This window comes from Trichomycterus rosablanca, chromosome 4 (assembly GCF_030014385.1).
Source record: "Trichomycterus rosablanca isolate fTriRos1 chromosome 4, fTriRos1.hap1, whole genome shotgun sequence".
Classification (NCBI taxonomy): domain Eukaryota; kingdom Metazoa; phylum Chordata; class Actinopteri; order Siluriformes; family Trichomycteridae; genus Trichomycterus; species Trichomycterus rosablanca.
In genome coordinates, this window is record NC_085991.1 from 42,997,441 (window position 1) to 43,012,472 (window position 15,032).

General features: G+C 38.7%; 1 protein-coding gene across 1 annotated transcript; it reads left to right on the top strand.

Moving 5' to 3' along the window:
• Window positions 1–1,766: 1,766 nt before the first annotated feature.
• nelfa (negative elongation factor complex member A) lies at window positions 1,767–12,667 on the top strand. Its single transcript, XM_062993355.1, has 11 exons — window positions 1,767–1,976; window positions 4,778–4,949; window positions 6,034–6,195; window positions 6,323–6,412; window positions 7,320–7,444; window positions 7,583–7,652; window positions 7,754–7,842; window positions 8,229–8,340; window positions 8,998–9,305; window positions 9,403–9,502; window positions 12,007–12,667. The coding sequence occupies exons 1-11, from the start codon at window positions 1,767–1,769 to the stop codon at window positions 12,189–12,191; spliced, it is 1,623 nt and encodes a 540-aa protein (XP_062849425.1). The 3' UTR covers window positions 12,192–12,667.
• Window positions 12,668–15,032: the final 2,365 nt, after the last annotated feature.

Sequence of the window (15,032 nt, forward strand, 5' to 3'; positions counted from 1 at the left end):
GCGACTTACAGTACAATAACAGTTTTTTTTCTAAGCAATTGAAGGTTAAGGGCCTTGCTCAAGGGCCCAACAGCAGCAACCTGGCAGTGGTTGGGCTTGAACCAGCGAACTTTCGATTACTAGTCCAGTACCTTAACCACTAGGCTACAACTGCCCATCACACAGCATCACATCTTCCTATTCACTTAATGTTTTAATCAGGTAGATTTTATTTGGAGTAGCTTATTCACCTAACATGCTAATCTATCACAGGGGTTTGGCCAAGTGTATCCTGGGATGGATCAGTGAATTAACATCAGCCATGATGCCAATCTTTAATAGAATAATTCAATAAGATAGCAATCAGTGGCAACTCTGACACTGTGCGACACAAGTGCATACACATATAAACATACATAATAAACACATAAACATTATATAAACATACATCCTAACAACCTACATATATATTAAACACCTTATCAACCATTTATAAACACTGCACACACTGCCATACTGAACACAACTGGCACACTGTCACTTTAACCATCTCGTGATTTGTTGCTGCTTAGTTTTGCTGCTACACTTTTTGCAATTATGCACTTTAGATCAACATAAGCTGCTGCAGTTTTTTGTGCAATACTTTAAAATGTAAATACTTTGTACTATTCTTATTTTATTCATGTCACACACACCGAGGCCTGGGTAACTGTATTTTGTTCTATCATGTACGTGGTTGAATGACAATAAAGATGAGTCTGATAAAGTGATTTCAGAAAGAATTTTAAGGGCTTCCACAGTGGCCTCGATTATGAAAAAAAGAAGCTAGATACAACCTTAAACCTTTCTTAAGCTGGCAGTGTGACCAAACTCGGCATAAGGCAAAAAGGGCCCTGGTCAGAGACGTAGGATAGAACATTATTTATTTATTTATTAGGAGTTTAACATCATGTTTTACACTATTTGGTTACATTCAGGACAGGGCAGGTAGTTACTAGTTACACAAGATTCATCAGTTTAAATTTTTATGGACAATTTTGTATCTCCAGTTCACCTCACTTACATGTCTTTGGACTGTGGGAGGAAATCAGAGCTCCCGGAGGAAACCCAAACTAACACCTAATCTAAAGAGCAACATAAATCCTTTGTAGAGGATGGGAGAACCGGTAGATTTGGCATGAAAAATGGGATAAACTGCCCAAATCCATGTGTTCTAAGCAATGATGCAAAAAGGGGACTTTTAGAAAGTATAGAAACAGGGTCCAAATACCATTTTTAAAGATTTTAGGTTTTAATTTTAATGGACTTGAAATATAAATATGAATACATGCCTTTATTTGTTTTTCTTGTCATTATGGGTGATTAAGTGTAGGTTGAAGATGTCACACGGCAGGTATATCCGTTCAAAATCCACAACAAAATAAAAGGTCTAAATACTTTCTAAATTCACTGTATATAAAGAAAATATAAACCCCAAGGGAAAGTTAGATAAACATGGTTTAATTGATATAATATTATACCAATAAAATGGTCATCAGCATTGCTCTGATGAAATGTAAGTAATCTGTATTAAACTGCAACAATAAAATAGTGTAACAGAACACAAATATTTAAAATTCATATTTAAACTGCAGAAATGTTTGGTGGATCTCTTTCACTTTGGGATCTACTGGTGATCCTGTAAGCATGACACACTGATGTGGTGTTGTGATCACATGGGTCCTGACATGGCCATGCTTTAGGTAGTCTGTTAAAATGCCCGAACTACTTATTCGGTTTTTTCCAAGATGGCGTCGATGAGGGACAGCGACACCGGCCTGTGGCTTCATAACAAACTCGGATCGGCGGACGAGCTGTGGACGCCTTCCAGCATTGGTTCTCTTCTCACCGTGTCTGTTATTGACAATATCCGACTGTGTTTCTCGAATTTGTCTCCTCCAGTGAAGCTGAAACTGCTGCTAGGCATGCTGCATCTCCCGCGCAGGACTGTCGACGAGGTGGGGATGTGCGTTACTGTGCACGTAGTGCAAACACCTTCTTATTTACTATCTAGTGCCCTAGGTAGTGCGTAGTGGGAGGCAGCTCATGCCATGTGGAGTGCACTTGTGTAGGGAATACGGAGCGTGTTGGGATACAGCATAAAACTGAGTGACTTGAACAGTAAATAGCGGTTTTGGCTAGCCGTAAGAGTTGATATTAATTTGATGACTGTGAACATGCAATAAATATGCAAACTTTGTGCTATGAAACTAAGTGTTTTTTAGAGAACATTAGTGAATATTAATAACGTGTGTCTGCTTTGACATTGCAGAATCTCAAGTGCAGAAGTTGTAGCTGAGGCTAAAGCTAACTGGCTACATTTGCTAAATCAATAAATCTCACATTTGTGGGAATCAGAACTGCGTATAGAGTCAGAACTGCGTTTATTGGGATAAAAATAATCATTTTGCTTGGGCATAAGTTGCTACTATAAACTATTTAAAAGCGACGATGCTATATACAGTAATTAGGTAAAAGTGGGCGGAGTTCTTCTACACTTAAACACCTGAGAATCTCTGAGAACTGTTTTATCCTCCATGTTCCTGTCACCAGTTTTAACATTATCATTTAAAGTTAATATTTATTGTCATACACACAATTCAAATAAAAAGTTTACGTACGCTTGTAAGTCGCATGGATGTTATAGTAGTCTTCAAACTGTACTGCAACCAATCATTGAAACACTCCCTTTGAGTTCTTGGTTTTGAGAATCTTCTGGGTTATAATACAGTAGACCCTTGACTTACAAAATGTTCGTAAGTTAAAGCTATTTTTCCCATAAGAAATAATGTAAATAGAATTAATCCGTGCCAGACCTCCCAAACCTCCCCCTTACCTAACCTCTCTAATGTCTTAAATGGTTTTTTTGTTATAAATAAAAGTATATTTTCTCTTCAATCATAAATCATAGAATAGACATTACTGTAATAAACAATAATAAACAACAATACACATTAGTAGTACTGTACATAAAAACACATCACATTTCAGTACAGTACGTGTGCTGTACCATACACCATAATAAATTTCCTTCTTTTTTATAAAATGTATCTACCAGAAACAACAATAACTCTCATATTTCTCTATTATTTCCTTCTTTATTTCAATAGTGTTGTATTTTGTAGGTGTAATTGCACGAAAGAAAAAATACTTTACTGAGCCGACTTCCTTCTTCTCTCTCACTCACTGTCCCCTCTGTCTGATATACTGGCAAAATATATATATACAAAATATAAACACTGTCCGCTGTTCGAATGTTTGCTCTATATATATATATATATATATAGAGAGAGAGAGAGAGAGAGACAGAGACAGAGAGAGACGGTTGGAGTCAACGTGTTCGTGACGACACGTGTTTCGCAAATTTCTGTTTGTAATCCGAAATTTGTTCGTACGTTCAGTTGAAAAAGATTGTTCGTAACCCGAAATGGTCGTATGGTAAACCGTTCGTAACTCAACGGTCAACTGTACTGTGGATTATTTGTATTATTTGGTGGTGTAGAAAGTTCTATGGGGTCATTTAACTTTGTAACATGGCATTTTTATTTACAGCTGGTTGTTAATCATACTCCGTACTCCATAGTCTGTATGATTAACATATTTTATTCTTTATATAAATAAGGCTAGTTTGACTGCCTTTCAAGTTTAAAAGGCCACCTGAGCGCCCTGTGTAGAGCCCTGGGAACACAGGCAAAACGGTCTGTTTTGACACTGCTTTATTTGTTTTACAGTTAGGCTTTTTACAACCTTTGTTCTGTGCTTTAAATTGTAATTATAATTAAAGCGGCTTCAAAAACAACTATAAAATAAAATCTTCAGACTTCAACTAATCCTGACTGTGTCATTATTAGGGCCCTACAAAATTTACAGAAAAATGTGCTTATTTTCCTCGTTTTTCAAAAATCACAGATGTTACGGATTTTCAAAGAAAAAGGCAACATTTAATGGCAGTCATTAAATAACACCAATAAATTAAATGACAATAAATGGAAGCTACAATAGCAAGTTGAATAATAGTTGAATGTAAACCTAGAACATTCAGCGATGATGTGAGGCTCCGTCTCAAATATGAAAATACTTGCCGTGTTTTGACTCCCCCCCCCCCCCCCCCCTTTTGCGTCCACAGATTTAGTTGGGGGTTTTCCAAACTCAGTTACCCGAATAGTGTTTTAGCTGCTTCAGACTTTGACATCTTGGACATTTTGACTAACCGATTGGGAAATGAATTGCAGTAGGATTGTTAGGACCGCCTCATAGTGCAAATTAACCAGTAAACGTAAAGCACTTGAATGTTACACAAATAAAAAATGTTAAATCGCTAAACACAAACCGTAAATGTAGAATTTCACAGCAAATTGCATAGTACACTGTTTGTGAATTAGGTAGGGCCTTAGTCATTATGGAAGGGATGAGATGAGTTTCAAGGTCAATGCAGGTTAATTTTCACATGTGGACTAATAAAAGGCTATTCTATCTTAATTTTTTATTTGTATAAATACAACATACAATAGTAAGTCATTTTGCTACAATAAAAACCTGCAGCCATATAAGCCCTCCTTCCCCCCCTTAAATGTAACTGGAGATCAGTGCTGTGTGAAGGTCACATTTGTAACCGTTCTGTATAAATGCATGTTCTAATGCAGTTTAAACTATGCTGATACACACTCCTATGAGACTAAATGATGGATGCAAGTTTTTTAAATCCTAAAACCTCTTACTGTCTGGCTGAATTTTGCCCCCACCCAATGTGGCTTTCCAGATGAAAGACGCCCTGTCGGAGATAATTCAGCTGGCAACGGTCGACTCTGAACCCTGGGTGCTGATGGTTGCTGACATCCTAAAGTCATTTCCTGAGACAGGCTCCCTAAATCTGGACCTAGAGGAGCAAAACCCCAATGTGCAGGACATCCTGGGAGAGCTCAGAGAAAAAGGTCAGCAAAACCTTTTAGTGCAATATTAGCTTATAAATAAAGTGATTCCAGCTTTAAAATGTTGCTGTTTCTGCTTAGTTAACCACCATATTGTATCATTTTGATAGAAAACAGTGTCATGCAATATTCAGAACTACATGAACAATTGTTTTTAACAACACAGCCGTATGTAAGCATGTGATGTGTTGGACACTTAAAGGGGCACTATAGAGAGCATCCTCAGCAGCTGTATCATTGGGAATTGCTTTGTGTCGGGCTGCAGATTTCAAAAAGTTAAGAATAGTGAGGACTGCTAAAAAGGTCATTGTGGTCTCTCTTCCATCTCTCAAAGACATTTATACCACACCCTGCATCCCATCCACAAAGGCTTCAGGATAGATGGACGGACGGACGGACGGACAGACAGATAGATACTTCATTGATCCAGGAAATTTCTTAAATGTAAAATTTAAAAATTTAAAAAGGAAATTAATTTTGGAGGTCCCTTAACATGCTTCACACAAACTTTTCATTTACCGCCGTCTAATTGAAGGTACCGTAGCATTCAGTCCTTTACTGCTAGATTGTGCAACAGCTTTGTTTCCACAAGCCATTAGACTCAACTAACAGTCTGAACTGATGTACGCCACCTACAAATGCATGTTCAGTTGACACAATCTCTGTCCTTGGACATTATATCAGACTCAGTGACTCTGCTTACACTTTATATATACTCATTACTGTGTACTGATTTGACTTGTCCTTTGGTCCTGTCCCCGAAGTTATTTTACATAATTTTTTAAAACTTGTTTTGTTTTAATAGACTTCGTTCTTTGTATTTGTTTTTTGTTTTTATTGTAAGTCTTTGGATTTATTACACTGTTTTGTATTGCATTATTTGTGCTATGATTGTTCTGTGTTGCAGCATAGTCCTGGAGGAACTTTGTTTAGTTTCAGATTACACTCGTATGTAGTTCAAAACAATAGTCACGTCAACATGCAGGTTTTAGCAGAAAGAAACATTTAGCATTTGGGAAAACTGTGCTGTCAAACCAAACTCACTTGCATTTAGGTCTTAATTTTTGTGTGCATTTTCAACCCTCAGTGGCTGAGTGTGATGCATCAGCCATGCTGCCTCTTGAGTGTCAGTATCTGAATAAAAGTGCTTTGACCACGCTGGTGGGTCCCCTCACCCCACCCATCAAACACTTCCAGCTCAAAAGGAAACCCAAGAGTGCTACACTTAGAGCTGAGCTCCTTCAGAAATGTAAGTGTGTGTATGTACTGTATATAGAAAGACAGACTAAATTATGGTTTTATCTTATTTAAAGTGCTAGCATGACTTTTTGGATTTAGCATCTGTATGTGTGACTTGTTCCCATATTCATCCTCAGCTACAGAAACTGCCCAGCAGTTAAAGAAAACAGCAGGAGTGCCTTTCCACGCAAAAGGACGAGGACTTGTCAAGAAGATCGACACCACAAGTGAGTGAAGCTGAGGTTGTTTTAAAAAGGGACACGTTTTCCTGAGTATACCCTAAGTTCACATGTTTACTAGACTTGATGTTTTGTGATATTTCGGCACCCCTAATGACAAAACTAGGAGAGCTGACTGTATTTTACTGTTAAAAGCTTTGCTATGTGTAAAACTGACACACAAGTCACAGTTTCCACAGTCTTAGCAACCTGCAAACTACACTTCTTTCCCTTTTATAATTAGGAATAAGGTAGGATCGTGCAAAAAAGTAAATATTGAAATATTGGAAGTGTGTTCTATTAACTATATGCCAGTTAACTATATGCTAGCCCACCTGTCACCTGTTGGCCAATTGGGTGTCTATGTTGACATGATTGGTAATGTCTTGTGGGTAGTGGGTGACCAAGGCCTTGTGATTGACTGGCTCTCTACCCAGGATGGGTCCACTGCAACCCTGACCAGAAAAATGTTTTTGCTGGAAAGCAAATAAAAAAATAAAAAAAAAACACATGCACCTTTTATATTTTTACCACTGTTCCAGACATCATGTCTGTATGTAGATGCCTGACTAGTCAACTGCACCACTGAGGATTTAAACCATGGATCCCAGCAGTAGTGGGCTAACTTAATTTACTGCTGCACCTCCTTAATGTATTATCATGCTGTTATATGTACTCAAGTTCCCTATGAGCTTCAGGCTAACACACACCTTTTTAGACATGTGTGATTTGAGACTCCGTTGTCATTGGTGGGATCTACACAAGCACCAATCACAGTGGTGTTACAGACTTACTGTTTACTTACTTACTGTCATTGAGTTTGGAACCCACTTGCACTTGTTTTATAGTTAAATTCATGCTGTGACTCACACACACTACTGTAGTAATTGTGTCTTATTTTTCTCTCTCATACTAGCACCGCTTAAAGGAATCCCCAAAGCTCCTTTCCGCAGCCCCACGGCCCCCAGCATTTTTCCTACCAGTAACAGAACGCCTATTGCTCCTGCCCGCACACCCCTTCGCAAAGAGAGAGGGGTCAAGGTAACACTACAGATTTAACTTTCTCCACCTTGGACATTTCTAGTTAGACTAATACCTGGGAATATAGCAAATCCATAACTGATTTTAAATGGATCCACTTGCTGTATTATAAGCTGGTCTGTTTCTTTTCTTGCTTAGTTATTAGATATCTCAGAGTTGGATATGGTTGGAGCAGGCAGAGAAGCTAAGAGGAGAAGAAAGACACTGGGTATATTGTCTGAAAAAGCATTAACTGATTGTCCTAAAAGCAAACTATAATCACTTGGACCACATGACATTATAATTTGACTTTTGCCTTTTATCTCTCAGACATAGAAATGGGAGAGAAAGCAGCCAAAGAGGAGGCAGTGGTGGAGAATGCTACCCCCGACTATGCTGCTGGCCTGGTGTCCACACAGGTATCTAATGCAACCACAAAAACTCATTTAAATGAATTCATTTATTATTAATTAATGAATATAGACTGTCACCAGTCTGTTCCCAGACTGAGGGCTTTAACCACATGGCTTGTTATTTATTTTATGCGGTTTCTGCTTTCATGGTTAACCACGGGTTTATCCTGGTCGGTGGGTCTAGTTTCCCTGGAACTGTTGTACTGCAATGCAGCAACACACTCCAGACAAGACACCAATCCATCATAGGGCCTTGCCCTCCCCCCTACTGTAGGCCTCTGACATAGTGAATCATTTCTGAATGAAAATTCCCTGATTCGTTTACTGCTGTACCACCTGAGCACCATGCTTGAATACATGTTTGATCAAATAAATGTTTTTTATTTTAACAGAAACTGGGGGCATTAAACAACGAAAGTGCCCTCCCGTCAACCAGCTACCTCCCAGCCACACCGAGCATGGTGCCCTCGTCGTCCTACATTCCCAGCTCAGAGACACAGCAAGGTGAGAGCCAGCACCGTCTACTCAGGACTGTTCTGATGAATTTGATAGAATTTTTTCCAATACATTTCATGAAAGATTATCACCTAGATTTCATTAACAGAACAGTTATCAAGCACTTATGACCACCAGGCTGAAATATGAGGTGTCTATTAACACAGTTTAACAAACTAGACATTTGGTAAGTTTGCCAATGAATGCAAATGTATTATGATGTAAAACACATTGAACTCCACCATATTCTTTACACTACCTAGACTCTTTTTCAAATTGAAGAGTCTTGTTTCCATTTACACTTTTATATTAAATAATATAGTAAATAATAAAAAAGTAATATTAAATAACAAAATAAAAATCATTGCATTGCAATTAAAATTGCACCAAAGACCCTGCCCCTGGCTGGTGAAAAAAAGATTGACAGCTGCATGTGCCAGACGGGGGCACATGACAGCCTCGGTTCTCTTTGATCGGGGATGGGGGTGGCACATCGATGAGAGAGTGACAAGCTACAATTGGATATGACTAGATTGGGTCTGGACTGGATCCAGCTCCTGTACTTTTTGTTGGATAATGTAAACTGGTCATGATCATCGATTACTCTCCAACAAAATTTATTTTTGCCTTTTGTATTAATCTTTCTGTGTTTCTGCATTTCTTTAGCCTCTACAGGAGCAAGTCGTGATGCTCCAAACCGGCAGCCGGAGGAATCCACAGCCACTAACGCAGCTGCTTCCACGCTACCTGGCCAGTTTAAACAGAGAGCGCCCATGTACAACGCCAGCACCGCTAGTCCTACAGCTCCTACCTCCCCTACTACACCCACTAGCACGCCTGTCAACAACGCCCCAGCACCAGCTGCCACTGCAACGCAGCCAGATACTGCCACGCCTATAGCCACCACAGCAGCACAGCCCACCCCTACGCCGGCCCCGCAGCAACCGCAGCCCAAAAAGAACCTGTCGCTTACGGTGAGTCTGCTCACTAAACTCTACTCCGACCAATTTCATTTAAAAGTAGCTGTGCATAAGTTCATTTTGGTTTCAATGGGATGTGTTTTCGTTGCAGAGAGAACAGATGTACGCTGCGCAGGAAATGTTCAAGACTGCAAACAAAGTCACTCGACCTGAAAAAGCTCTCATCCTGGGCTTTATGGCAGGATCAAGAGGTATGGTGACCTTCAGAACACACAGGTTATACACTCAGCTCCTCAATTATTAGCACCTTTGGTAAAGTTGTGTTAAAAAAAAAAAAAAAAAAAAAAGGTGTTCGGGTGACACAGCGGTCTAATGTGCTAGCCCACCACAGCTGGGATCATGATGTTCAAATCTTAGGTGGTGGAATCGACCTGGCATACGCCTCATACAGGCATGATTGGATTTGTCTGAGAGAGGGAATAGGTCATTTTAATTGCTGATGTACAGTGATGTTGTCTGGTCGAGGTGCATGCACTAGTAATAGACTATCTGGAGCGCTTAGCATGTCTCTCTGAATGTAATGCAGCTAAGTATGAGATTTTACTGTAGGCAGATGAAAAGAAGGGGCTGGAAACAGTGTGCGTAAGAGTCTTAGCCCTCCTCGATTTTTACACCGAATGCCCTCCCTGACACAACCTCTTTTTCTATTAGAAAATTACAGTACAGTATTGCTGTTTGTACTTGTACAGGGTGGGGCATAAAGATCTCCCACATTTGGAGTGGGCACCGTATGGGCTGTAGTGGCAGTAGAGAGGCGGGACAGGTTTCATTCGGTAGGCTAGGCTCTACCATTTTGTTGAAATGTTGGAGAACTTTCTGCGCCCGAAACTGGATGACTTGGATACAGAACATGTATGGTTTCAGCAGGATGGGGCCACAGCTCACACAGCACGACGTTCGCTTGGAATGTTGAGGGAAATGTTTCCTGGGCATTTGATCTCTTTAAGGGGAGACGTGGGGTGGCCGGCAAGGTCACCAGATTTAAGCCCTTGTGACTTTTTCCTTTGGGGATACCTAAAGGAAAAGGTTTTCCGACATCGTCCTCGAACTCTTGAGGATTTGAAGGAAAGGATCCGAGAGGAAATCGACGCAATACCACCTGAGATGACACGGAGAGTCTTGGAGAACTTCCGGGAACGACTCCATCAATGTATTGCCAACAACGGCCGCCATTTGTCTGATATAATTTTTAAAACCCATTAAAACAAAACTGTTTTTTATGTACTTTTCAGAAATATAAGCATTTTTTTTTCTAGATAGTTGGGTTCTTTTGGTAGATTCCTTCAAAATGTGGGAGATCTTTATGCCCCACCCTGTACTTTGTAAATTCCTATTTTCTCCACTGGGAGGCGCACGTGTTTGTAATATGCCACAGTGGTAATAAATAAATCGCTCTACTGAATAACAGCACACTTCTTACAATATCAATCCTACTGATCCGATAAAGTACATGAAGTACACTCTAAAATAAAGTACAGTTTATTTCCTAAAAAGACTAAATTGCATTTTGTTCTTGAACAGTAAATGGTGACAAATTAACAGTGGTCTTTAAACAGGGCGGGGTAGCTCAGTGGTTTAGGTGCTAGGACTAGTGTTCAAAAGGATGCTGGTTCAAGCCCCACCACCGCCAAGCTGCCACTATTGGGCCCCTTAACTCTCAATTGCTTCCATTGTATTCTGTCACCATTGTAATCTTCTAAATAATATAAATGTAATACTCTAATGTAAGTACAGTCGACCCTTGAGTTACGAATCGTTTACCATACAAACATTTAAGGTTACGAGCGATCTTTTTCAACTTAACGTACGAAAAAATTTCGGATTACGAACCGAAATTCGCGAAACACGTGGCGTCACGAACAAGTTGACTCCAACCGTCTCTCTCTATACATATATATATAGTGAGCGAACATTCGGACAGCGGACAGTGTTTTTTTCGGTGTTTCCTTTATATTTTGTAAAATTCTATATTAAAATGGCCCCAAAGAATGTGCAGAAAAATCGTAGTGGTGAGAAAATGAACAAATCTATTAGTTTGTTGTTGTATAATTACTCCTGCCAGTAGCTGTCACTGTGTATCAGACAGAGGGGACAGTGAGTGAGAGAGAAGAAGGAATTCGCTGAGTAAAGTATTCTTTCTTTCGTGCAGTTACGCCTAAAAAATGCAACACTATTGAAATAAAGAAGGAAATAATAGAGAAATATGAGAGTTATTGTTGTTTCTGGTAGATACATTTTATATAAAAAGAAGGAAATGTATTATAATGTATGGTACATCACACATACTGTACTGAAATGTGATGTTTTTTATGTACAGTACTACTGTGTATTGTTGTTTATTATTGTTTATTACAGTAATGTCTATTCTATAATTTAAAATTTAAAGGGAAATATACTTGTATTTATAACAAAAAAGACCATTTAAGACATTAGAAGGTTAGGTAAGGGAGTGGTTTGGGAAGTCTGGCACGGATTAATTCTATTTACATTTTTTCTTAAGGGAAAAATAGGTTTAACTAACGAACATTTTGACTTAAGAACAGCCCTTCAGAACCAATTAAATTCGTAAGTCAAGGGTCCACTGTAATGATAAAAACACGCATTCATATTTAATACACGGTCTATGATATGTATTTCCTTTTGCAATTTTCTCCAACCTGTCTTGTTCTTTCACCCCTCCCTATACTTCTTTTAGAGAACCCGTGTCCAGAACAGGGTGACATCATCCAGATCAAACTGAGCGAGCACACAGAGGTTCTGCCCAAAGCAGACGGCACTGGCAGCACCACCATGCTGGTGGACACAGTTTTCGAGATGAACTACTCCACAGGCCAGTGGACCCGGCTCAAAAAATACAAGCCCATCACCAACACATCCTGAGAGACGTGTGACTACACATACACACTAAAACACACACCATATCTGGGCCAAATTGTGAGTGATTGGACAACAACTTTGAGGTGGAATTTTATAGAAATGTGATGGACTTCTAATTTTGCTGAGCTCATTTCCTGTCACTGTGTTCCTGCATTGCCAAAAACTAGGGACCTAATTTCTATCATTTTTTGTTTTGTGATTTGAAATGTTTCTTAATTTACATGGGCTCTTTATAAAAAACCCTGATATTCCAGTATGTCTTTGCAATTGTGGTGGAATAGAGCTGGGGTCGAATGCTTTTAGCTTCTTCTATTGACACGTCTGTATAGCGTCACATGCCATTAGTGTATAAAAACAAAAAAAACTTGTCTATTTGTTTCAAAGTGCGAATGTATAAAAAAGACAAAGTTTTGGAGGATGTTTTTCAACCCTCCGGAAGAAGACAAAAAATAAAACAATACAAGTCCAAACCTGAAGAAGTCTTTGATTTTTAAAATGCACTTTTACCATCACTGCATGATTAAGGTCATTCTTAAATTTTCAAGAGATCTTTAAGACAATCTGTTTGTTTTCTGCTGCCTGCCACTGACTAGAATGCATTTTAGAATTTAAATGAACTGGGTAAAATGTTTTATATTTAATTCAGAGTACACCAACAAACCTTCCACAACATTTGGACTGTACCAGACAAAATTAATCCTGCTCCAAAATTGGCACCCAGTAGCACTAACAGTTATTATTTGTTCTTTTATATTTACCTTATGATGCTCGGTGGGTAGCACTTGCCTTACAGCAATAAGGTCCTGGGTTCAATGCCCAGGTGGAGTGGTCCAGGTCCTTTCTGTGTGGAGTTTGCAGGTTCTCCTGTGTCTGCGTGGGTTTCCTCCCACAGTCCAATAACATGCAAGTGAGGTGAATTGGAGATACTAAATTGTCCATGACCGTTTGACATTAAATTTGAACTGATGAATTTTGTGTAACCAGTAACTACCTGTACTGTTATGAATGTAATCAAAGTGTGTAAAACATGACGTTAAAATCCTAATTATATAAAAATAAATACCTTATAATAGCAGTCCAACACCATTAACCTGATAAATCACTGTTTTTAGTAGAAATGCTATTTCTACATAGCAAATAATTTACTTAAAAGTGTAGTAGAGGTAATGAAAACAAAACAAACCCAACAATTAGGACATGCATGCCACTCATTCTGAGTAATTGAAGCATTGATTGAAAGGGGCTTGTTCAAAATAATAGCAGTGAGGAGTTCAATTGGTGAAGTCATTCATTCTGCAGAAGAACAGGAGTCAATTTTGGCCCTTATTTAAGGTAGGAGGGGGGCAAATGTTGCACAGGTTGGTCATAGCGCGTTTCCTTCTGAAATACTGGGTAAAATGGGTTGTTCCAGACATTGTTCTGATGAACAGCATACTTTGATTAAAAAGTTGATAGTAGAGGGAAAAACATACAGAGAAGTGCAGCAAATAATTGGCTGCTCAGCTAAAATGATCTCAAATGCCTTGAAGTGACAACCAAAACCTGAAAGACGCAGAAGGAAGCGTGGAACTACTGTTCAAATGGATTGACGAATAGCCAAAATGGCAAATATTCAGCCAATGATCACCTCCAGAAAGAATTAGGAACATCTGAAGTTACCAGTGAGTACAGAAGATGATTAAGTGAAGCCAATTTACCAGCAAGAACTCCTTGCAAAGTCCCGTTGTTAAGAAAAAGACATGACCTGAATGGGTTAACATTTGCCAAGAACACATTGACTGGTCCAAAGAGAAATGGCTCAACATTTTGTGGACTGGTGAAAGCAAAATTGTTCTTTTTGGGTCTAGTGGCTGTAGACAGTATGTCAGACGAACCCCAAGCACTGAATTCAAGCCACAGTACACTGTGAAGGTAGTAAAGCATGGTGGTACAAAATGATGATAAGGGATGTTTTTCATACCATGGTGTTACGCCTATTTATCACATACAAGGGATCATGGATCAGTTTAAATATATCAGAATACTTGAGGAGATCATGTTGCCCTATGTTGAAGAAGAAATGTCCTTAAAATGGGTGTTTCAACATGACAATGACCCAAAACATCTTGGTTACAGACAAACAAGATTGAGGTAATAGAGTGACCAGCCCAATCCCCTGACTTCAATCTCAGAGAGAACTTGTGGGCTGACGTCTGAAGCTCGTTTTTTTGAGGCAAAACCCAAAATTGCAGAAGAACTGTGGAATGTCGTCTAATCATCCTGGACTGGAATACCTGTTCAGAGGTGCCAGAAGTTGATCGACTCCATGCAACACAGATCTCAGAAACAATTGTTATGCCACTAAATATTAGTTCAGTAATTTAAAGTAAAACCTCAAAAAAATTTTTATGTTATAGATACATTTTTTTGAGTTTTTAATGAAAAATGCTGGCACTGCTATTATTTTGAACAGCCTAATATTCATTTTTCTTAACTTTCTGTAAATGATGAACACAAACTGGCAAAATGTTGTTAATGTTTTGATTTAGAATTGAAAGTGTAGTATTTTCAGTGCATTTGCATTTATGGAAATAAAAGTTATTATAATGATTTTGTGCTTTATTCACTTTTTTAAAATCACTGCTATTTTTTTGAACACTACTGTAAATAAGAGTGGAATGATGTGTAACAAGTACCCCATGTTTCACATGGGTGATATTTTTTTGTTCTGAATAAATTTTGTCATATTTTGTAATTCTGAGTATTAAACTAAACTGCATGTTATATAAAAAGCATGTTGATGCCCCACTGTAAACATTCATAGCACAGTTTAAAAGGTTGTAAAGATCAACCACAAACAGCCCA

Bases quoted from the DNA above. Each gene is read 5' to 3' on its own strand.
- nelfa (XM_062993355.1), top strand. From the start codon at position 1,767: ATGGCGTCGATGAGGGACAGCGACACCGGCCTGTGGCTTCATAACAAA. The intron at 4,950-6,033 runs GTCAGCAAAACC...TTCAACCCTCAG, and splicing joins GGGAGAGCTCAGAGAAAAAG to TGGCTGAGTGTGATGCATCA. The intron at 8,341-8,997 runs GTGAGAGCCAGC...GCATTTCTTTAG, and splicing joins CAGCTCAGAGACACAGCAAG to CCTCTACAGGAGCAAGTCGT.